General features: G+C 30.3%; 1 protein-coding gene across 2 annotated transcripts in view; it reads right to left on the bottom strand.

The window, feature by feature from the left end:
• Positions 1 to 13,987: 13,987 nt before the first annotated feature.
• The window catches only part of RpS7 (ribosomal protein S7), a 38,860-nt gene continuing 27,172 nt past the window's right edge, over positions 13,988 to 25,675 (bottom strand). For both annotated transcript variants that reach the window (XM_075375201.1, XM_075375191.1), the window contains exon 5: positions 13,988 to 14,121. In XM_075375201.1, coding sequence (XP_075231316.1) covers positions 14,044 to 14,121 — 78 coding nt within the window. In that variant the 3' untranslated portion in view covers positions 13,988 to 14,043. The remainder of the gene's footprint in view (positions 14,122 to 25,675) is intronic.

Raw genomic sequence — 25,675 nt, forward strand, 5'->3', positions numbered from 1 at the left:
CAAAGATGAAAATATCAAAACACTTGGATTGTCTTGGGATCCTCAAGGTGATGATTTCATTTATCAAACCAAACCAAAAAATAATAATAATTCTTACACTAAACGTTCTGTTTTATCAATTATTTCTTCAAGATCGATAGTAGGGTCTACTTGCTCCTACAATAATTCCATTTAAAGTGTTTATACAAGAGTTATGGTGCGCTAACCTTCAATGGAATGGAATGGAATGGTTCTTCCCGCTCCTCTAGATGAAAAATGGAATTCTCTGTATTCTCGGTTCAAATCGTCAAGTAATTTTAAGATTCCTAAATTACTTAAAATTAGTTTAAGTAAGAGTTAACAATTGCACGGATTTTGTGAAGCAAGTAGTACCGCATTTGGTGCTTACCTTTCCATAGATCTGTTGATAGCAATGAACACATTGAAACCCACTTATTGTGTTCACAATCTAGAATTGCTCAAGTCAAGCAAATCTCTATTCCCAAGTTAGAGCTGAATGCGGCTCTTCTATTATCTCGTTTATTCAATAAGGTTAAGTGTATTTTAGGTATAAAATTTGATTCAATTCATTTTTGGTCGGATTCTAAAGTAATACTTTACTGGTTGTCATCACTTCCTAATCGATGGAAGGTATTCGTCGCAAATAGAGTTTGTGAAATTCAAGAGCTAACTAAGGAATGCTTATGGAAGCACATTCAAGGGATAACCCCGCAGACATCCTGTCACTTGGTTGCATTCCGAATGCATTAACCTCGTCACAACTCTGGTGGAATGGTCCGTCTTTTCTGAAGAAAGAGGAGAACGCCTGGCCATCCAATTCACTTATCATTTATATGACTCCGCCAGATTCGCTCAAGGAAGAGAAGTCTAGCAAAACTAATATGTTTTCAGCTTCTCTTTAAGTTACATTAGCTGTAGAACTTTTATATTGTGGTCGCTTCATTTATAATTTAAAAAATAAAAATAATCGTATATTATCAGATCTTTCTCCGGAAGAAATCAATTCCGCTCTGGAAATTCTTGTTCGTCATGGTGGGCGGCATACATCTGATCCAGTTCCACTTACACCTGGACATTTTCTAACCTTCGCTCCATTAACTTCCTTACCTGATCCTGATTTCTCAGGCAGTAATGTAAATAGGCTTACTAGGTAGCAGCTTATACAAAGAATATTGAAAGACTTTTGGAAAACATGATCTGTCGATTATTTACATTCCTTGTAGCAGAGTAACAAGCGTAAAATTTCAAATAATAACATTGGTGTTGGTAATGTAGTTATAATTAAAGAAAGTCATCTTCCTCCACTGATGTGGAAATTAGGAATAATTGTTGAAGTGTACCCAGGTAACGATGGACTAGTTAGATTAGTTGATGTGAAAACTAATAACACGATAGTAAAAACAACTATTAATAAATTGATTGTTCTTCCAAATTTAAATGCTTGCAATGACATAAGCCATTCCGAATGTAATCAATGAGATTGATTTATTTAACATCCTCCTAATGTATTTATTTGTTTATTTCAATTTATTTTGGTTGTAAGCTTTGCCTGTATCAATATTAGATTTTTTGAGTTAACTTTAATTTTTGTACTTTCAAAGTTTACGTAATTATTTTATGTACTGCATCACAGAATTATAATTACCTTAATTATAATTGGTGGGCGGTGTGTTCCGTTCCACATCGAACCCTCCACTGCTGCGATCTAGTGGGTGCTGGCGCTTACCGGAGAGTTCCGCTCGTACTATTATTCGGCGCTCGAATCTGATCCAAGGCGGTCACTTCATACACTTAGTCCGGATGGACTCCATTCTTTGTTCGGATGAACGTTAGCTTTAATTTTATATTTTTAATTTTTATATGTCAAGTTATACGTTAGATTATAATTCATTTCATTAACTGTCAAGATGGGCAATTCATTAAACCATTATTCAGCAAGCAACAAGACGTTGTCTTCAATCATCACCTATGAACATATAGTCCAACCTCACTCTAATATCTACCAGTGAAAGATCTAGACCGATTCCTTCATGTTCAATTGATGTTTGTTTATAGTCGGTCGTGTTCGATTGCCTAGCGTGCCCTCTTTTATAGGTACACCGTAATAAATCCTACTTCACAAAGTAACATAGAATTCTGATAGAAAATTGTCAATTCCTACCTCCTTTTTGTTATTTTAATCTTTCATTTAAATTGTAGTGCAGAATCTTCTCTGAAATCATCGTCAAACTACTTTTCCTTTTACATTTCTATCAGGTAATTTTCCCACTATCTGTAAATTTTTTATTATATAACTATGGTCTGTTTTCTCTCTTCCCTCTCTCTAACATCATTCTTCAGAACACCTCTGATACTACACTTTAAATTCGTTTACAAAAAAAATCTTTTGATTTTCTTTATACGACACCCACATTTCTTATGTGGGTGTCTGCTTTGATGTGTGGGTTTGCTTTGTTTCTAGTATACTTCTCTTTCAACAATATAACTTCCTTCTTTGTATGTCATTGATGGCATCGCTCAAATCCTTTCATCATGATAAATATTTTCTGATCTACTCTCAGTTTAACAGTTTTACCACTCAGAATGTCAGTCCAAGTTTTATCAGAAATCCTTAAAAGTGCATATTATAGACAGAAAGTTCAACGATGCAATCCCAGATTAATAACTTTCCACTTCATTTACCTCTTTTTTGCTTTGCTAATACTAGATTTAAATTTATTTTTATTTTTTTAATTCTCATCTTCTTAATTTTAATGTTATTCGCTTTTTACATTTATTTTAATCGTCTTAAATATATTTTTTTAATATTTTATGATTTACATAATTAATCTTGTAGAGTAAATATTACATTGATAACATTCTACTTATTTAAAGCTACAATAACTAACTATGTCGTTAATTATCAGAATATATTCTCATATTCACAAATTCATCGAGGAGATGAATGGCGTCTTTACAATTTTTATATACACATTTTTTATGTTACAGATGTAAAACTTTTGTGGAAAAATATCCTTTTATTTTCTTTATCTTACACATTTTTATAATTTACGTATCATTCATCCATTCTTTCATAGATGTGTGTGTGTATATATATATATATATATTTGACAATTCTGAAGTAAAATCCGTCGGGATATGACAACGCTAACCAAAATTTTAAGCAGCTCTTTAATAGTTTTAGAAGAGGGTTTACAGTACCTCTTAGATGATTGATAAACAGTAAAACAGTAACAAAATAAAGTTAATCAAATACTCCACCTTAAAACAATCTACTTTTCAGTAAGAGGTGTCCTTATTTTCGTAGGCTAAACAAAAATGTTTATTTTCAGAGTTCTTTAAAATAATTTGTTTCAATAGTATTTTTTCTGATTAAAAATGTTTAGTTGCCAAATATGAGGGCTTGGAATTGTGTTGGTTTCAACAAAAAAAAAAAACTCTTTTCAAGGTATGAACATTTGCAAAATTTGGTTTTCTATATTTAACTGTTGAAAAGATAATAAGAGTGAGAACTTGGATATAATTTATTTTGAGTTATATTTATTTTGGGTCGTCCACGGTTAAGAGAAAGAAAAATAACTTTCTCTACTTCCCAGTTTTGTGTTTTTTTAACTAGGTGTTTTCATTTTTTCTTTTGTAATAAGGATTAAAAACTACTCCCACTTTAATATCCTCATTTACAGAAAAATAATTTTTTAAATGTCATGTCTGAAAGCGAAAATAAAAGAACATTAGAAAATTTACTCGCACAAATTACTCTTTTAGAAGTGAAAATGTTTTTTTCTAAATTGTTCAATAGTACACTTTCAAGTGATATTTCCAATCGTTATTTTGTGATCAATTTAAACACAAGCATGAATAAAATTTTCATAAAGTTTAATTCTCTCTAGCATCTAGTTTTTTAATCAACCTCAATAAAAGGAGAAAGATCTCATTTCTTTTAGTATATTTTTTAATTTTTAATTTTTTTTTTTTTTTTTTTTGCTTATTTTAGGCATTATTCTTTATCAGATGAATGACTTCAATGATTTTTCTTTATTTTGTAGAGGAAGTTCATCTGATGATCCCATTGTAAGTTCATTCCATATCAATTGCGTGAAGATTTCCTTAATGAAAATTAAATTGTCTATACATAGATTTGATATTTTTATTTTTTTCATTGATGCTTATTTAATTTTGGATTACTGTAATGTAACGATATATAGAGTAAAAACTAGTTTCAAACAAAAATTATTTTAAAATCTCAAGTAATAAAAAAATACTTACATACAAATAGATTAAATCCTCAATTCGCTCTTTTATCAGAGATTGCAATTAGCATTCCTAAACCTAATCGTAAGTAAAGTTTCCCTTCACATTCAATGTAGTTATATTGACTTTAATAATAATTACATCAGTACCTTTTTTTTTTTAATATGATCATATTCCATTTTAAATTTTCTTAGAGTATAATAATTATAGACAAATCCTTCTGAAATAAATAGAGCAAAATTGATGCAGACATACGTTCGTAAAGATAAGATTATTAATGATTTTGATGTTATAAAGACTTTTGAATTTAGGAAATCTTAAAGTGTTAAGAAAAGATTACCTAACGTTGAGAAATTACTTATAAGCACCTTATCAAACTAAATAGCTCAATAAATTTCATTAATGAATATAAAAGTATCAACAAGGAGATAAGGAATAAAATAAAAGAAGCCAAAGAAAACAAAATGCAGGAAAAATGTGCTGAAATAGAAGCATTACTACTAAAATATGACAGTTTCAACACTCATCGTAAAGTTAGAAAACTCACAGGCAAATATAAAGCAAGAACAACAAATAGGATTGTAGACAGTGAGGGGAAAGTCATTGTTGACCCAGAAGAAAATAATCATATGTGGAAAGGTTACATAGATCAACCTGTAATCAAACTGTAAACCACTGTAATCAACCACAATCAAACTGTAAACAGGTCTGAGAATTCTCACAGAGAAAGTAAAAGCAGAAATACAGACAATCAAGAATGGCAGACCTTGCAACCTTGACACCATCAATGCAGAATTTCTTAAGCTTCTCAGAGAGAATAATGTAAAGTGGCTGACTATACATGTTCAATGATAACCACAACTGTGGCAGTATTCGTCATGACTAGCTGAAGTCTGAATTCATTGCACTACCTAAAATAACTGGGAGCTAAGTTGTGCAGTGATTACAGAATGATAAGCCTTATGAGCCACTTGTTGAGATTTTTCTGAAGGTTATTTGCAGAAGGATATAAAGCTCTGTGAAGAACAATATCTCCTACACAGTTTAGATTCTGAAATGCAGTTGGCACACGCAGGACGCTGTATTCAGCTTACAGGTAATATTGCAACGATATATATATATATACAGATATATAAATTGTACATTTATGCCCGTTTTATGGATTTTCAGAAGGCATTTGATAGAGTGCAGCATCAGAAGATGATTGAAATATTAAAAGGTATTGGCTTGGATGACAAAGATCTAAAAATTATCAACTTATATTGGAATAAGGCTGCTTCTGTGAGATGATAATACGAAAGATGTACATACCCAATAGGGTGTAAGTCAGGGCTGTATAATGTCTCCACTGCTATTCAACATTTACTCAGAATATATTTTCAGGGAAGTACTGAAAGATGTGAGAATGAGAGTTGTTTTGAATGGGCGATGCATGTACAAACAACATTCAGTATACAGATGACACTGTAATCTTTGCAGACAGTCAGCAGGATTTACAGTACCTAATTGACAGAATAACACTGACTGGCCACAAATACAGTCTTGACATTAATATAAATAAATTAAAGTTATGGTCATTAGCAAGATGTATCGATACATGGCATCTTGCAATTGATCAGAACCCTGTTAAACGAGTACACAAGTGTACATACCTCAGAACCATTGTTAACGACCAGTGAGATAATTCTAAGAAAGTGAAGTCTAGAACTGTAAAAGCCAAGAATGTGTTCAACAAAGTAAGATAACTATTTAAAAGCCATGAATTAATACTGACCACAAAAATAACTCCTTTGCTGCTGTGTTCTCTGTTCTGTATTATGGTGTTGAACATGGACACTGGAGAAAGGGTCGCTCAGTAAAAAATTAGAAGCCTTTGAGATGTGACTCTATTGAAGGTTGCTGAGGGTGCCACGCATAGATCATGTCATAAATAAAGAGATTCTTTGCAGGATGGAAAAGGATAAAGAAGTTTAAAGAAATCTTGAGCACTGTGAAAACTCCAATACCTCAAGCACATTATGAAAAACAGAAGCAGCTACTACCTACTGCAGGAAATTCTACAGCAATATCTGGAAAGGAAGGTGTCGGTAGGAGATGAATCTCCTGGCTAAAAAATCTCTCAGACTGGACCGGCAAGACATCTGGAGAGTCATTCCATGCAACTTACGATAGAAGAAGCACAGCCAAGATGGTTGCCAACATCCAGAACGGATAGGGACAGAAAGAAAAGAAAGTAAATTACTTATGACAGTAGTAGAAAATCTACAAAGAACACATCCAACATGAATAAATAGGAGGATCACAGCCTTACTCTAAATGAAAATGTCTACAAACAGTAATAACAGAACCGCTTTCATGAAACTATTAGTACGCACATTGATTTCTCCTGCACGGGAGTAGCCATTGCTCAACTGATGATCTGCCTTGTCGACAACAGGGCAGATCAAACCTCAAGTAATAAACAAATACTTATTTCATACAGATTAAATCCTCAATTCCCTCTTTTATCAGAGATTGCAATTAGCATTCCAAATCTAATCATAAATAAAGTTTCCCTTCACATTCAGTGTAGTTATGTTGACTTTAACATTAATTATCAGTCCCTTTTTTTTTTTATGTGATCATATTCCATTTTAAATATTTTCTTAGAGTATAATTAATATAGACAAACCCTTCTAAAATAAATAGAGCAAAATTGATGCAGACATACGTTCGTAAAGATAAGATTATTAATGATTTTGGTATTATTAAGACTTTTGAATTTTGAATTGATGGTGGTTTCTGGTCAATCATCATATTGAGGTTAGTTATATTATCATGCTGGCATGTTCATTCAAGGTCAACAATAACTCTATTGCCTACACCAGTGTTTGAAAAAAAAATCAAAGTGCACTACATTGCTTTGTTCATGCTCTGAATAATTTGTGTCCACTCTGTATGGTTAGATTGCACAAATAAAAAAATTAACTGTTTCCTAATGAAACAATTAATTTAAAAAAATTTATTTCAATTTTTAAAATTTAAGTAATTAAAAAAAGATGTTACTTGAATGAGAAATTTAAAAAAAAATTCTTACAAAAAAATTATTCAATAAAAGCACCTATAACAAATAGCTTTGAGGTTCACACTATAATAGGAAAACATTCCTAGCTTGCTGAAATACCTTACGCATATTTTGATGATAGAAAGGTTTGCACCCAACCTACATCGGTGTAACATAGCAGTCGTGCTAAATCAGTCAGTCACCTTTCTAACTTTTTCTTTCATGTTAACTATAGTTCTTATAAACAATTATTTTTTTTTGTTAAAAATGTAGATCCTCTAACAGCATTAAGAATTTAAAAATTAAATAGTTTTTTTAATTTTTATATTTTCATTTAAAAACAAAATAAAATTCCTATTTTAAGAATCTCTTTGATCTAATTTGCAAATTTTAATTTTTTAATCCATAATCTTTGATAATCATGATAAAATCTTGGTTTAGTTTCATAGATGTCTCCCAGTTTATTTAATAAACATTATATATACAGTAAAACTTATTCTAAATAGTATATAGTCTTCTAAACAGTTGTTCAAAAAGACACAATTCACATCATCATTGCAGAAATGTCTACATTTCTGTAGTCTACTAATTTAAATTTGGGCTACCTAAACCATTTTTGTTGTAATATTCTAATACTACATAAAGTATTGTTCAAGTAAAATTAAAAACCTAAACATTATTAGGAAAATAAACGATTTATAAGTAACTTTATATGTATAAACCACATTTACATTTTACATTTTTTATTCTAAAATAATTTACTGGTTGCAGGAATAATGGTTATTTTTAAGTCACAATGAACACTTCCATAATAAGATAGAAGTTCCACTTATTTTAACAGATACCGATAACAGTGCAGAAATTCAAACTAACAAAAGACATCTACTACCACCACCATCTACCAACAACACTAAAATGAAATGCTTGTTTTGTGTTTCTCTTAGTTCAAGCATTACTTTAAGGGATGTGAAACTATTTTGAATTATCATTACTAATATTTCAGTAACATATGTTTGCGGTTGTTTGCGACTATGATTCTTTAACATGATTACTTACTGGCATTACTATTATCTGTATTTTGTGCTTTCTCTCTTGTTTTAGTGTTTATGACGAACTTCCTTATAAATGTGATTTTTAATAAGCGAGAGCCCATTACATTTGCTTTAATTTAATAGTTTTGACATTTCTATAGAAATAAATTGCATATTTTAAATAACAAGGACCCTACCCTACACACCCTTTGACAAGGGTGTGTGTTCCTGATCATATCAGCAGATGGAATTAAAGAATATCTACTTTTTAAGAACAGAAATGTTAATTTTTAACATAAATTTTCCCCATATGTTACTGAAAACAAATTTTTTTAAAAATTCATACATATTTAAACTTACCGACTACTCAATAAGCTCTCCCATCCAGTGCCACCTGTCACGATTCCCTATCTACCTCCTTACTAGAAAGATATAATTTTGGAATTTCTTAAAGTAACTACAACTCACATTTGTTACAATAGATTTTTAGGATTATCATTAAGCTATTTTTGTAAAGATTCAGGCTTATCCGCAAACAACACAACACTTTTGGCATTGTAAAGCAACATTACAACCATATTTCAGTTTCCATTCCATACCCCCAACAATTTATGTAAAATTGATCACATACAAAGCAAAAATAGCGTATGATAGAAGACAACCTGGTTAAACCTTCTTCATATTTATATTTTATACTAACAATTTTAATTAAAAATATTATTACTGACTGAATAACTTTTTCAGAAGCAAGACTGATTTTCATTTAAGATCTGACTGATTTATAATCAACCTACCTTTCTAATTAATTTTATTGAATTCCTGTCCATAACTTAGCTCCTATATCAGTAAAGGATACACCTACACATAGTTACTTTCTACAACTGAAACCCCTTCCTATTGGGAAATAATGCATTTCTTAAGTGCATCTAAGACATCATCACAATCTAAAACTTAATTAATATATTTATAAATTAAAGTGTTTCATTATAGAATAAGAAATCTTATCTATTCTTACAACCTTGCTCCTTTTGGTTTTACTTAAAACTGTTTGTAATTCATCGTAATGTCCAAAAAGATCGGACTACCCAGAACTTCAGCCATATAGTTAGATGTATGTAAATTATTTTTAATGCATTCAGCATCAGTGTTAAATATTTTTTTTAAAGTAATCAACCCATTTCTGGGATATATTTCTGAAATAATTTTAAATTTGTCATATTTAATTACGTTTACACCTCAAAAATTATTTGAATCATCATCCACTATGAAACATTAATAATAATAACAAAGAAGCATAATTTTTTTCTTACATTAAGTTTTATACTCCCCCAAAACTGTAATCAACCCTAACTGAAGTTGAATCAGTTTCCCAATTAAGATTTAACAAGTTAAAAATTTCCCATCGAGCCACCTTGTTTTAATTTAAGGTAGAATATAGTATTTAGTATATGCAAGCACAATTGCTGGAATGTATTCCTGGAAATGCAGTAATTCTAAGAAATGTTATTATGTTGAAGCCTTTATCTTTTGCATAATTTTTATTCTAAACTCAATATGGCAGAAGGAACATCTAATGTAAAGTATCTCTATAGAACTCACTCTGTTAGCATGAACGCATAACTTTGTTCATTAATTTTATATTTGGAAGAAATATCCAATAAAATAATTTAGAAAGAACATCTACATGTGTAAATTTTATGAAGTATATAATAAAAGTTTATTTTTTAAAAAAGAAATATTGTTAAGAAATAACTTATATTAGTAAACACAATATAAACATATATATGAATACATCATTTATACATATATAAATATATATTTGCTTCACCTTGATTAACAAGATTAAACAGTGTGAAATGTGTATATGAAGTCCATTCAAAAAATAGCAACTTTTTGATTTGCTACACAGAATTTTTTTTTACAAGAATTCTTAAATCTAGCCAATGTAGATAAAAGATAACATTATAATACACTGAAACACCGGTTTATCATTATGATGTCCAAACTCTATAACCATTATTCGCAAGGACAGGTGAAGTCCATTCAAATGTCAAAGATAGAATGACAGTTTTTTTTTTTATATTTAAGTGTAATTCACCTATCATCTTTACCTGAAAAATAAACTCTATAATCAGCTTTACTATCTAGAAATTTTAAAAAGAGCTCGATAAAATTTCAGCAGGAAAAAGCCCAAACCTTGGCGCTGCAAGCAATTGACAGTTGCTTCTTCAAGGCTCACCATCGCTTTGGATTTTTAATAAGTTTTATTCAAAAAATAACTGTTTTTTTATCAAATAGCTTCATACTCTCCTGGCAGGCCCCAGTAGCAAATTTTGTTTCCTTAAACTAAAATCAGCATTAAAAGGCCAAACATTTCATGCGATTGAGATAAAAAAAAAACTGGAACTATGACAAATTCATCCGAAGCTTTCTACAACTTCTCTCTGAAGTAAAAACAATTGAGATAAATATACCAATAGATAAGAGGACTGCTTAAAAAGTGACAAGGATCTAAATAAACCCTAAAAATTTATATAGAAAAAGTTTGGTTATTTGTTTAAAAGACTTCATAATGCTTATTATTTTACTTTATTATTTTACTCATTTACATCGCGTTAACAATCTTCATTTTTTAAAAATAATTCTTAACAATAATTATTCTAATTAATAAGAATTATTAAAATTTTATACAATTATCAACATACTTTCCTTTTTACTGCTTTAAAATTCCATATTTTTGATTAAGATAGGTACATGTTTTACTAGTCTCTTTTAGACTTTATAATCTTTCTAACATAATGGTGAAATTCCAGTGATTAAGAACATCTTATATCAATTTCAATAGATCTTTAATGCCCTCATTTTTTTTTTTGAAAAATCACTCATTTTTCATTATAAACTAATCATTTAAAATGACCTACCAATTAACTTCTTTCTTATATCTCAGATTTATTACCATCACTTACAACTAAATTTATGGTACGTGCTAAACACACCATAAACAAAAGTGAAACAAAAAAAAAAATCATTGTAGCTGCACTTAAGTACATCAGCCTAGCATTAGTAACAGTATTTATTAAAAATGATAAGGTAATATTATTTTACTAATATTGTCTGTTACAACTATATATATCAGAACCTTTACAGTTCTTAAGAAGATTACTTAAAGAATGTTTTGCTGATCTGATCAACAGAAATAAGATTGCTTTTTTATATAGCTTTGGGAAAAAAATTTTCATTTCACAAAAAGTAAGTTGCAATACAAGTGTCATTCATTATTAATAGATCTCCAGTAGTTAGTGGTTACTGAAGACTTTCACATTCTCAAAGAGAGAGTGACTGAACCTTACTGTTAAGGTCTTTGCACATGGTTGGAAACAACCTTTTTATTTTTTTTTATATGTTGGATATAATTTAAATATCAAAATGAACACAAAAAATAATAAATTTTGATAAGTTTGTTACTAACTACAGTATAGCACTATTAATAACCAAAATAAGAAAAATCAAATAAATAAGACTGTTCAGCTGAAGATACATAAAAACTTAATGTAACACTTTTTTTCAATAAAAAAAATTTTATATCAACACTACACTGACACTTCTACTGTTTATTATTACCGAAAAAGAAAAAGTAGGTGGAACGAGAGATTTTTTACAAAGGACAAATGGTTCACAGATACATTATAAGTACTACAGGAATAGAATATATTGTTTTTTAAATGACAAAACAAAAAAAAACCTTATCCATTTTAAGTTAGTGAATATTAAAATGTCCACAAGAACCGCTAAGAGTACTAAGTAGACATTAATTAACATTGACAGCATAAGTAAGTAACCCCTCTAAAAGACAAAATAAAAAAAAGACCTTACCTTTGTAAACAAGGCATAATTTTACAAATGTTTCTTTTTTAGCATTATTATTTCTCAATGTACTCATAAAATTTTTCAGACAATTTAAAAAAATTGTTTTCCAGTTATTAATTTTTAATATATTTCTCTTTATTGTTATCATTAAATTCACTGAATTATAAAACATTCCAAAACATTTATGGTTTCAACTTTCTCCAGTGATTTTTTTTTTTGACTATTGAGTTGACCTTGGTTTCTTTTCATAAACAACTGCTTTTTAATAACCTCACAAAAACAATTGCGTATATTTACTTATGAAGAAATGGTCAATTACTGTTTCCTTTCCAAAAGATCAGCAGATAATGAAATATTTTTCATAATTCTTGCAATATATGATTTAGCACCTTATGGCTGGAACCATAAACCATTTTGATTGGCTGCTTCCTGACGAATCCAGGTTCAGATGGCTGGTCTCCCTATTCGGTATGTTATGGCTCAGTAATAGCTAGGTGTTATCCTTGATGAAAATTTTCGGTTTAAGGAACATCTACAGTGTGACAAATAAGACCACTGATGCTTTTTATGGAATCTGTAGAGCCATTCATCCTGATTGTGGGTTGAATTACCATACCATGCGCATCCTTTATAAAGGTGTCAGTGAAGCTATTATGCTATATGCTACGCCTGTCCGGGCTCACCACATGGCTTTTAGGTATTGTGCAGACATTTTTTTGTAGACCCAGTGACTCCTCTTGCTGGCTGTTATAGAACAGTCTTGCGGGAGGCAGTCTGTGTTATAGCCAGAGTCAAACCAATATCTTGGCTAATGACTGTAGGGAATGCTACATTTCCAAGGTAAATTAACCTATTGACATCAGAATGAAAGCAGGAGATTGAAGACCGGGGCCTTGTGTCTTGGCAGGTCAGATGGGACGAATCCCCCACAAGCCGCTACATACATGGTATATTTCCTATAGTGCCTGATTTAGCTGCGATGATTTAGGGTCTACCCAATCGGTATATCACACAGTTTCTCTCTGGGCATGGTGCCTTTCAGGAAAGTTTAATTAGGTTTCGTTTGGTGGATTCGAGTCAATGCCCGGATTGTGGGACTGATGATACAGTGGACCACATCCTCTACATCTGTCCCCAATACGAGGTTGAATGTTCACGAGCTGTTAGGTTACTTGAGAGAATATATTCCTTTGTGGATCTCCATATTAGCTGGATGATCCACAAGGAGTGGTCTATAATGGCTGGTTTTCTTCGCACCCTTGCAGTGTGTAGGTCTGCAGATGGAATTTAATAGAGATACTCAACTGTGGTAGCATACTAGGCAGCTAGGGTTCAGACCTAGCCCACCGGGTTGGTCTAGTGGTGAATGCGTCTTCCCAAATCAGCTGATTTGGAAGCCGAGCGTTCAAGTCCTATTAAAGCCAGTCATTTTTACATGGATTTGAATGCTAGATTGTGGATACAGGTATTCTTTGGTAGAATACCTTAGGTACTGAAGAAATGCATTGAGGTAACAGGAGTGTTTTTCTGTTTTACTTGATGAAATTTAATATAGCAGTAGCATAATTTATTAAAAATTTCTATTTTTAATTTAAATATATAATTTTATAACAATTTTCCAATTCTTGTATTATAAGTTATTTTTACTTCAATTTTATGTTAAACATAAAAAAACATGTTTTTTCTCGAATGGATTGTTATAAATTAAATTTAAATCATCATATTGTTATGTTTTGGTTTGCCGCCTGCTTTCATGAAACAAATTAAAGAATATAAAAATAGAGAAACAATCAAATTTCAGTAAGAAAGTTTTAATTGAACATTTTTATTAAACAATTATACAAATTTTCCTTACAAATACGGTTCAGGGAATTCAAATGAGACTTCCCTCCCAGTAAGCTTCTTATAAACAGATACAAATGTATCAACCTGAAAAGAAATAACAACATTGATTATACTGAATTGAACTTGTTAAATTATCATGAAAAATAGAAAAAATTGCCATTAGTAACAATTAAACAATTTAAACATCTTCAGAACAGTTAAATCAATTGGAATTCATTCCTTCAACAACACTGTGCATCCCACACCCAACAATCCAGTCCCATTTGTATTTCATACAATATTATAGAAGCAACTGAAAGGTCAAATATAACAAAAGAAAAATGATCAGACGGTACGGTGCTTGCAGCCATCTCCTAACATTATCCCAACACATGTTCATTATCATTTGACAGTAGCTGTTATCTTGAGAGTTGCATGTGCCTACTGTTAAAGTAGGCACATAATTTTAATTAGCAATAATTAAAATTATTTTTGCTAAGATGAATTTTTAAAAACCTGGCAATTAAGAGTTAGTGAGCCATCATCTTATTTACTTAAATATATAATACCATATTTAACAAGAAGAATGAGGTGAAATATGTTTCTGATAATTCATGTACAGCAATATGTTTCTGATAATTCATGTACAGCAATATGTTTCTGATAATTCATGTACAGCTGAGAAAGTAACTGATATCCTCCTGTTTAAAGAAAATTAACGTTGAGAAGCTCTTATTTATTAATGGACCAAGCAGTTAAAATAAATCTTTGAACTGGTACTAATAGGTTTGGTACTATTAATAAAATTAAAATTCATACAGATTTAAAATGAATGAGTAAATCTCATTTATAAACATTTACTTTGTTATTAATTTAATACATACGTTTAAGTGAATTATTACGTCACTTATATTTCAGTAATATGAATCAGTCTTGAAGGTAGCATTAAAAACAAAAATATATATTAAAATTAAATCCTTTAATTGAATCCTAAAGCAATAAGCTAAAAATATTACCAATGTAACTGCATTTCAGGGGCAGAAGCTTTTTAAACTATTATAACACCTGAACAATTTTCACAAGAAGGCAAACTGGCTTAGCTAACGTACAGAAAAATAATTGAAACATCTCCAATGAAGGAATGTTAATAATTGAAACTGCTTCTGCTACACAGTCTTAAATTGACACACTTGAAAAAATGGGTGTAAAATCAGCTATTCTTTTCCTTTACCCTTTTTTTGTTTCATTGTAACTCTACATAAAAGTTCAATGAAGCAAATAAATTTACCAAAGAAAAAAGTTAACACATGCCGTGTTTCAATTTTTATGATTTTACATAGAACAGATTAAAAATTGATTCAATATCCTTTATCATTCAATATCCTAGCCTTTATCATTGTTGTCTAGGGAGTAGGTGAACAACATTTTAGCAATTTAAAAGATAGTGCAACTATATTAGGCAGTGTGAATCAAGAGAATAGTCTTCCAGAAAAAAAGAAGTAAAGGGCAAATCAAACAAAGGAATGATTAAACAAACAGTCTGAGCAAGACTGGGAGGAATTAATGGGACTTCAATTATTTAGAATAAACATGACTTGAACATTAATTCTTCAAAATTAAGAGAGAGAAGTTGATATTATGTTATAAATTATTACAAGATTAACAAATACCTTTCATTTTTAACAAATTATAACACTTCAACTTCGAGTGTCATTTGTTTTAGGAAAAGGAGAAAAATTTCATGTTTTGCATTTTTCATCATAAATAAAGATAGTTATTTTTTAAAGTTACTAATTCTTCTTTAATTTAGTCTTAGTCTGGTTATTTAAAAGAAAATTTGGCTTAATTAATAAATTTTGTATAGTTAATCTTCTTACCCCTTCTGAAAATTCTTATTTTATATGCTCTGCAATCGAGAATCACTCAAAAACAATTTCCTAAATAAAAATTGCTTATAACAAAGATGATAGTTTACAAGTTAGCTTTAATTTAAAATTAAAGCTTTCAATTTACCTTGTGACAAAAATTAGCTCATGAAAAATTCTCAAAAATGCATGCTCATAAAAAAAGATGTTTAAATAACCAGTTTAGAAGCATTAATAAAAAAAATGAAAATAAACTCCCTGATTGTATTTTTTTGAGTTTCAAGAAAAAATTCCATGTGTAATGATACTCAAGAAACATTAACAACCCCACCCATCATTATCTGTTTTGTGTTATGAATGTTTAGGAACCCACTGGAAATAAAACTTGTAATAGCATAGGCATTACAACAAAGAAAAACAAATCAAAAGTGAGATAAAAAATCAGTTAACTCTAAAATCATGAGTTACAGGTAAACTCCAAATCTCCAACCTTTTCAAACAATTCATCATTGAAGATAGTCGTTTAACCACTTAACTTTTCATCATGATGTAGGTCCACCAATTTTTTTATTACTATCTTCACTCATTACAGTTCCACAACAAATTTGGATAACAAATTAACAACATTAACAGCAAATTAATAATGGATTTCAACCACTGTACAATTTTTGATACAGATAACTTGTTACTGCATGTAGTGAGTGGAATTCCCATTTGCAGTACACATTCTAAAAAGCTGTTATTAAATGAATAATAACAAACCTGTTTATGCCATGTCTAAAGAGCCCAACTTCACTAATGGGGTTGTTACCCACATTCTTTGCATGCTATCTTTAAAATGCAAGTTACTTTCTGCCTAGCCTTCATACATAAACATACACTAACTTCTAAGCTTTATAAACCCAATGAAAACTGCTTGTAATAAACCTCATTACTTCATAGAAATCCAGTTTATGAAATCATAAACACAAAAAAAAAAAAGAGAATATAAGATAGAGAGTAAATTAGAGGGTACAGTGGCAGACTTCCTATATGTTATTATTCACTCATAAAATATTGTTTATATGAAGTGTCATATTACTATAAATGGTGCTGTAACCATCCAATGCCAATTTGCTGGAGGAATTATAGTTAAGTTGGACATTTCCACATTCTATACTTGCATACTAAGAATTTTATGTGGTTTGAAAGAAGCAGGTATCAGCATGAATCTGACCAGCAATTTTGGTTTCCTAACCACAATTACATAAAAAGTGCAACCTATTGCTGAATGCTTTACCAGTTAAAACCAGAACTTCATGTATTTTTATTTACTTTTGACAAACAACTTTTATTCAAAATATAACAGCTATGCACACATCTGATGACAGACCAGGATAATGTTTAGATATGATTAAAATATGACATTGATATTAACAGTATGATACTGATATTGAATATGAATCGTCAGCTAGCAGTAGTAAGATCAAACAATGGGTAAATAAATTTCATCCCTTACATTTAAAATAAACTAATTAAGAATTGTTCTATATAATATAATTAACATATGTAGACACACAGAAAATATATAGAATAAGTTATCTTCTACTTATTATCTGAGCGTCAGATTACTTTTGCATCTCGTGGACCAAGGCATTGGTATTACAATACAATGGACTTGAAGATGCTTAATTACAATTTATAAATTTTTAATAGTATAACCATTAACTCTGAATATAATTTCAAAACTATTAGGTGTCAGGTTTCAATACTAAAGAAAAAAAAAACAGAAAAACTAAAGAAAAACATAACTAACATACAGTTACTAACAAACAGTTTTCAAACACTAAGCTATAAGAAATATAAAAATTGGAAATAATTAAAGAGAAAAAACTTCAAGCTCAAAACATCAAGGCCCATAACCTGACCAGCTGGGATTTTCATGAAATTCTGTAGGAATTAACTGTTGACAGAGTTATGAGAAAACACTGAATTTCAGATCTCTATCATTTTGTTTTGTTTTTACTACAGTTTTGTTTGTAGATCCCTTCAGATTTGCTTGAAAATGGCAAATTTTGACTTGCAGCAGTAGTGTTAGGTCAACATAACTTTATTATTTATTAAGGTAGAATGATAACCTTGGTCTCATTTTAAAACTTATTTGATGATGTTTCATATGACACACAACAAGCCTATGTTTATATAAATTTTGATTTCAATGTCACCAGCTTTGACCTTGAATTTCAGCAAAAAAAAAACAGGTCTTCAATTAATTAATAAAAGATATATGTTATTTGTCATTATACTACAAAGCAGTTGAGAAAATCTGAAACCAGGATTGCTTCAGTATCAGTAGATAAAAAATAAATTTGTATCAATGTTTTAGCAAAATTTACTTTTTTCAAAAATTTCTACTAAGTTATAACAAAACAGTAATGAATATTAATTAAGTCAAAATGAGGTTGAAAACCATTACACTTAATGCTTATAAGTTAACAATGCTATGTAAAACAATAAATCTCGTATATTTTTAAATGATCTAAAACAGTAAAGAGTAAAACATAATTATGTATAAAATATAATTTTCAAGACTCACTTCTCCTAATACAAGAAGCTACAATAATAAATAATAATTCTACGACTAATAATTAAATATAATAATGCACGTATTTAAATAATTACAGTTATGGTTTTATGATTTGGACATCTTAAAATTTTACACAATATATTTTTATATTGTAAAAAATATATGATATTGATTGTCAGGCAAATCAATAAAAAAATGTTTATACATTTTTAAATTAACTGTTTCACTCCAGTAGATGTTATTTTAAATAAATATTTTAATTTGTATTAATTTTAACAACAGTCTGATAAAATATAACAACAGCACTTATGTATTGATTAATGCTAATGTACGGATTAATTTTTCAAAGTAATATTTCTTAACAAAAATAATTTTTTATAATAATGAATTAATAAATGTCATCTGATATTTTCATTGGCTTTCAATTATTGCTGCTTAAAAATTATACTAATAACATTAGTATTAAGTTAAATTTTAAAAGTGTTTATTAGCTTATTTGAAATATCTGATTATTTCGCTGTCAATTATTAATTTGCCAGGGTAGTTTACTTTTCAGATAACGTATATAAACACCTAGTAGCAGTTTTCAGATTAACTTTCATTAGTACTTCCTATCAAGGTAATACTAGAATTTCACTGTGTGCTGGAAAAATATATGAAGGAGATGGACCTTGATGGTGAAGAGAATTTACTTCCACTTCTGTCGATTCATTTGTACATAATACTCAAGCCAACAACCACGCGCTGTTATAAATGTACATGACAAAACCTTTTAAAGGTATATCAGAAATTTCAGGAAAATCAACTTCTGCATGCAAAACTTTATGTTGTTCATATTCTTCATTTTCAAAATAATTGTTTTTTTAAAATATCCTTTCCCGACTTAAAAAGTATGCAACTTTTGTACCTGGGATCACCACTGCTTTTGCTAAATGAAGTGCTAAATACTTTTCTTCTTTCTGATATTCTTCATTTGAAACAAATATAAAATTCATATTCTTAATATTTGACCAAGCCCAATCATAAAGCTGAGTGAGTTATTTGATCTTGATATGGGCATTGTACTTTTGGAACTAATCTTTTAAGAGTAGCACCAAGACCATCACATTATCATGCCATGTAGTGTGACAAAGAGTACCTACCATTCTGCCTCGATACCAAAGTCATCCTTATGTGTTAAATTCACAACATTTTTATGATTTTAATATTGTGCTGCTGCTGAGCCATCTGAGAAGTAAATTTGTTTACTCACAATACTATACTTTTCTTTTAAAAACTGAATTAGTTTTCTTTTTAATACATAATTAATCAATTACAGTGTCCACAAATTCTTGGCTTTTAATATAAATAGCAAAAGGATGAATTGTTGTAGCCTGTTAATTGTTCCAGTGAAACCCTTGGGCTTCATCTTGTAGCACAAATGAATCATTTTCAGCCAAGTCACACAATGTGATAAAGATTCCAGGTTCAACTGGTTTTTAAACTTTTAAGAAGTTTGACTGCTGAGAAGCAGCATGAATGAATAACAAGAAAACAAGAAACAAACAAGAACTGATAACATTTCAACAAACATCAATATCATTTATCATTTCAATAAACATCTTTTGTGTTCTTCTCTACCGTTTCTAAGCTTGAATGATCACATGATATCCATTGCTTAAAAGTTATTTTGTCCACAGAATTTTCAACAAATATTGAATCCAAAATATTTTTTAAATTGTCAGTATCTGGATAATTCTTACATTCACCAACATAATGAATTTCTTGAGGTGGATTACAAATAATCTGTGCCACACAGTGTATATAAGAAGTGAAAAGATTGCTGCACTCTTCTGTTAAATAATTTAGTTTACATCCCTCAAAATTTAATTTCACATTCTGATGGATAACACACACAAATACACACATGCACAGGCGCGCACTATGAGTTCCACTGCCACCTGCTAAAACACAATTTTTAGAACATAAAGCAACAAAGGTAGAAAACCCGATTTTAATGCTTGTATGAGTTTTTTTAGACTGTTTATGTATCTCTTTCAGATTAGATAGTACTAGTCTTTTTTGAACTTGAATGATTTCAACTTTTAGATTTTACACGTGATTCTCCAATATTCTCATCCAATTCTCACTAGACTCTCACTGAGCCTGTCAAATGCATAATTATTTTCATCATAAAGAGCTTCTTCTTCTTCTTCATCATCTACTTTTTCTTTTTCTTCTAAAGCTTTATTACTAATTGAGCCAAGTTTTTTCTAACACTTATCACTAGAGACCAGATTATATGCAACATAAAAAGCTTGAAATATGCATGAAAAATGGCATGAAAAGTGTAAAAATATGCAATTTTAAATAAAAAAAATTGTAATTTTTTGTTTTTTTATTTCAAAATCAGCATACAATTAGTAAGTAGTTGAGTAACATATCAATAAATTTGATAATTAACAATTAACATTTTGTAAACATACACAATCAGGTACTGTTCTAAATGTTCGGTAGTAAGATTGTGTCTTTGATTACTCAAATTATTTTTATAAGTTGAAAAGAATCGCTGCACATCAACTGAGGTATCTGGGCGGTATTTGTATTTGGGTGCTATGTTAGCGCCTAATGTTCTGGTAAAAGTTCACCCGCCCCATTAATAAAACTATCAATTTGATACAAAGGTTCAAAGCCTAGGTTATTCTTCAAAATGTTTTCAAATTTTTCTTTAAGTTTATATGGGAATACCTCTGACAATGCAGAGTTCATTTGGCGGATTTTATTCATTAACTGAACAGATTCAGGCAATGCCAAACCTTGAGTTTCAAGCTATATGGTATAGTCGCAGGTATTCGGAAAAAATGGGTGCTAATCACAGCTATGTTTTTTTTAATACTAGAATCGATAAATGCTTCCTTGGACTGACAAAATGGCATAGGCTTTGCACTATCTAAGTCATTTACTACACCTTTGATGATTTTAAAATGTTCATTGTAAAACAGTACACCTTCAATCCACGTTCCCGATCATGTAACCACTGGTACGGAAGGTAAAGGCAGGCACATTTGGCAGTTTTTCTTTACAGGCCTAACTGTGAGCAGGTGCGTTAAGAAACACTTTCATTGTTGATGAAATCAGTTTATTTACATTCCCAAATGTGGATCGTACTTCTTCAGCGAGTCAATGTATTCCGTGAACAAAGCACATCACATGAATCAAATTGGGATAAAATATCTGGAGCTTTGACTGCCTTGATCATATATGGAGCAACATCTGAGAAAAATATAAACACTCTTTCATCTGCAGAAGATTCAAGAAATATTTTTTTAATACCTTACATCACAAATCTGACAATTGTAGAATGATTTGTCTTTTCAAAGACTTTGTAGGCCACCAAATAGGAAGGAAAAGGCTCTAATTTTAATGCACAGACAATTAAATTCGCAATGTAACGGCCAAAACTGTTGGTAGAATCGTCAGTTGAAATCCAAATAATGCTATCCTTGAGTTCATTGCATATTTCTTCCAGAACACACAGGTAAATTTGTTAGTATGTAATTTTTACTGAGTTGATTAATCCGGTATATTTTGATTCAAACAATATTTTTCCAAAAAATCTTTGAAGGTAGGATTTGTAAGTTTGTGAAGAGGAGTATTACTTGTAAGCAACGCTTTACGTAATTCCATGCTAGTAGAATTTTATTTTATTTTATTTTTTACCTTTGGAAGTGAAATCACTGCTACTTGCCACTGTTATTCATTGTCGTGGGCCTTTCTTTTGCAATCTTGCAATGTGAAGACTTGTCTTGACATGCTGATCTATTTGAAACTTTGTTATGCACAAAATATTTTTCTCGGAAACTTGACAATATAAAAGATTTCAATCGTATGTAAATGTTCCAGGATAGTCAGCTATCCACGGACACTTTTTTTTTGGTAGACATGGTACATATTAAACTTTGTACAAATAAATAAAAAAATAAACTGATGCTATGAGCACATCAACAATAATATGTCTAATTTAACTGCCTAGCACTGCAGTAGGCGTGCACAACACAGTATGGTATCATCCATCGTTGTCTCGCGTGAGTTTATGTTTTACTTAGTCTCATAATACTTTTTCCTGTTTAGCCTCTGGGAATTATAGTCAGGTATTAATTACTTCAGAGGATTGATGAATGAGGATGATTTGTATGAGTGTAAGTGAAGTGTAGTCTTGTACAGTCTCAGGTCGACCACTTCTAAGATGTGTGGTTAATTGAAACCCAACCACCAAAGAACACCGGTACCCATGATCTAGTATTCAAATCCATATAAAAGTAACTGCTTTTACTAGAATTTGAACGCTGGAACTCTCTACTTTGAAATTAGCGATTTGCGAAGACGCATTCACCATCCCAACCTCGTAGGAGGAAGACACCCACCTTGTGACTTTACCGGTCACCAAACCACCCCCTCCATTCCAAGCCCTGAGGAGCTTTACCGGAGGTCATCTTTAGACCATCTAACTGATTACATCTCACAGTTATCAGCCAGGCCTCAGTCGTAATGCCACCGATGTAAATGCCTCGGCAGACATTTGCATCAGTAAATACATATCAAATTTCACCTTCATGTAGGCCTCAAACAGACATCTTCACATCCAACCTAACATGATTCCCTCAAACTAACTAACCAAAACTACGGATGCGCAGATACCGTGCTTAGTACAAATTTGACAATACCGTTTGTGACTGTGAATGCCTCATAAAAGAAACGAGTTTAAAGTTAAATCATTGCTACACTCATGCCAATCAAAATTGCATTTTACGCAACATAGACGCATTCATCACTAGCCAGACCAACCCGGTGTTTCTCATAATATTAACTTTCCAAAACAATAGACCCATGGCTGCTAAGTGCGCTCTAAGAGCTGTGCGGCTAATAGGTCTGGCCAGCTACTACATAATATTTAATTTATTAACTAGGTAGCCTACCGAAAAATATTATAAATATAGTGAAAATATGCATCATTACTAGATTTTAAGGAAAATATGCAACAACTGGTGAGAATGGGCTTAATATGCAAAAGCATATAATCTGGTCTCTACTTGTCTTCCAATCTTTCTTTCTGGTCTTTATCTTCCAATCACTTTCTAAACTTGGATTTTTATCTGTCATCCACGGTAACACTTTTTATAATTTCTTAGTAATATTATTACGACCTACTGACCTACTTCTTGAAAAAGATTACAACATTTATTATTGTAAAAAGTTGTCATACTTCAAAAGATACCTAACTTATAAAAACCTAACTAATTATACTACTAAACTAATTATACCCTAAAAAAAAATTAAGTAACTACACCAACACTTAAATAAATAAATAATAAATATAGTGACTTCAGGGCACGCATATTTAGTGTTCATGCTTTCTTACATCATGTTATTCCACAAATAAATTATTTAAAGATTTCAAGTACACTAACACAATGGACACAGACTATGACTAAACTGATGATATTACAGTAAGTTTAATATATTTTGTCTTTCAATTTGTATTAATTACAATGAGTCATCGTATTACATAATCATTGGTTATTTGATTGGGTTGAAATTTACTATTTCTTACTATTAGATAAACCAAATGAGCAACATATTACCTCATTACTTTTAGTTTCTTTTTGCAAGTTATTTTATTTGATTTTGCAAGTTCAGCCAATAAAAATTTAAGTATTTACCACCTCAAAACACAACCAAAATTTTTTTTGTTAAAACATTGATGAAAATTTGATATTTTTTCTCTTGATCACAAAGTAGTCCAAGTTTCAAATTTACAAAGCTATATATAATACAATAATCAATAAAATATATTTTTCATAAAAAGATTCATCAAGATCTTTTTTGCTGAGATTCAAGATCTAAAGTCGCAGACAGCGACTTTCAAATAAAGCTTTATATAAACATAGGCTTGTTGTATATCATACGAAAGAGCACCAAATAAGCTTTAAAATAAGTCCAAGCTTATCATTCAATCTTAATAAATAACAAAGTTAGTCGACCTAACACTATTGCCTCATCAAAATTTGCCATTTTCCAGCAAATGTGAAGGGCTCAAAAAACAAAACGGTTAATGACAGAAATCTGAAATTCAGCATTTTGTCATAACTCTACTAACTGTTTTAACTATTAATATAACTGTCATAACTATTAATAATTTATACCAAACTGCATGAAAATCCCAGTCGATCAGGTTGCCAATGGCTATCCAGCTTGTTGATTTGGCACGGAACGACCCTGATTCATCATAAGCTTTTGTAATACATAACCATTCAAAATAAACCAAGAAATAATTTTAGTACATTCACCTATATACCAAACAAAACTGAATTTAACTGATACCTTCTACCATTAAGAAATGTAACAGTTACTAATCAATTTAACAACCAGAGCACAGTTCATTATTTCTTTTTTTAGACCAAAATGTGATGTTACATATTTCAGAAATATACAACAGTTTTGCCCAACCTGACAAAATTACAGGATCTTTGGAAAAGATGTGTGCAATAAAAACATGAGATTATTCAGAAAATTTGCAATCTTTAATACATTACAGATAACTAACTTCTTTTTCAGAAAATGTGACAGAAAAACATGGGCTGCTAGACCAATTTTTCAAATTTATTGCATCTAATTAATAATATATTGTCAAGACAAGTACAAGGTACTAACGAACACAAAAATTATATAAATTTGGATCATTATCTAGTAATCTCTAAGAAGGGCCCTTTCCACTTTGTAAAGGATTTTCCTAAAACGTAAGTGTAACGACAATAAAAATGTTTATAATTGAACTTGCCAAAAGGTAAAATTCCTATACCAGATTGGTTTGACAAGACATTACAAAACAGGTTTCACCAAGTGATGTTATAAAGAAGCAATGGGAAAATTAGTCTATTAAGTCTATTAAGCAAGCAGCCTTTGAAGCACTGGGCACATAAACTAAGTGAAGCAAAACGACACTGAGAATAAGGTATCAAAAGATAGCTAATAAAATATAGAAATATCCCCCATTAGAGAGAGTCTAATGGGGGAAACTAGATGAGTTTTAAAAAATGAAATCTTTATTGATTCAGTTTTTGTACTTTAGCAGTTGATCAAAAATAAATTTAAGCAGAAAACTCAGCTTGCTTCTAGACATCTCAAACTCTTTCAATAATGTTAACAAAGAAATGTCATAGGAGATAATGAATAAAAAAGGAATCCATTA

This window comes from Lycorma delicatula, chromosome 1 (genome assembly GCF_047948215.1).
Source record: "Lycorma delicatula isolate Av1 chromosome 1, ASM4794821v1, whole genome shotgun sequence".
Taxonomy (NCBI): domain Eukaryota; kingdom Metazoa; phylum Arthropoda; class Insecta; order Hemiptera; family Fulgoridae; genus Lycorma; species Lycorma delicatula.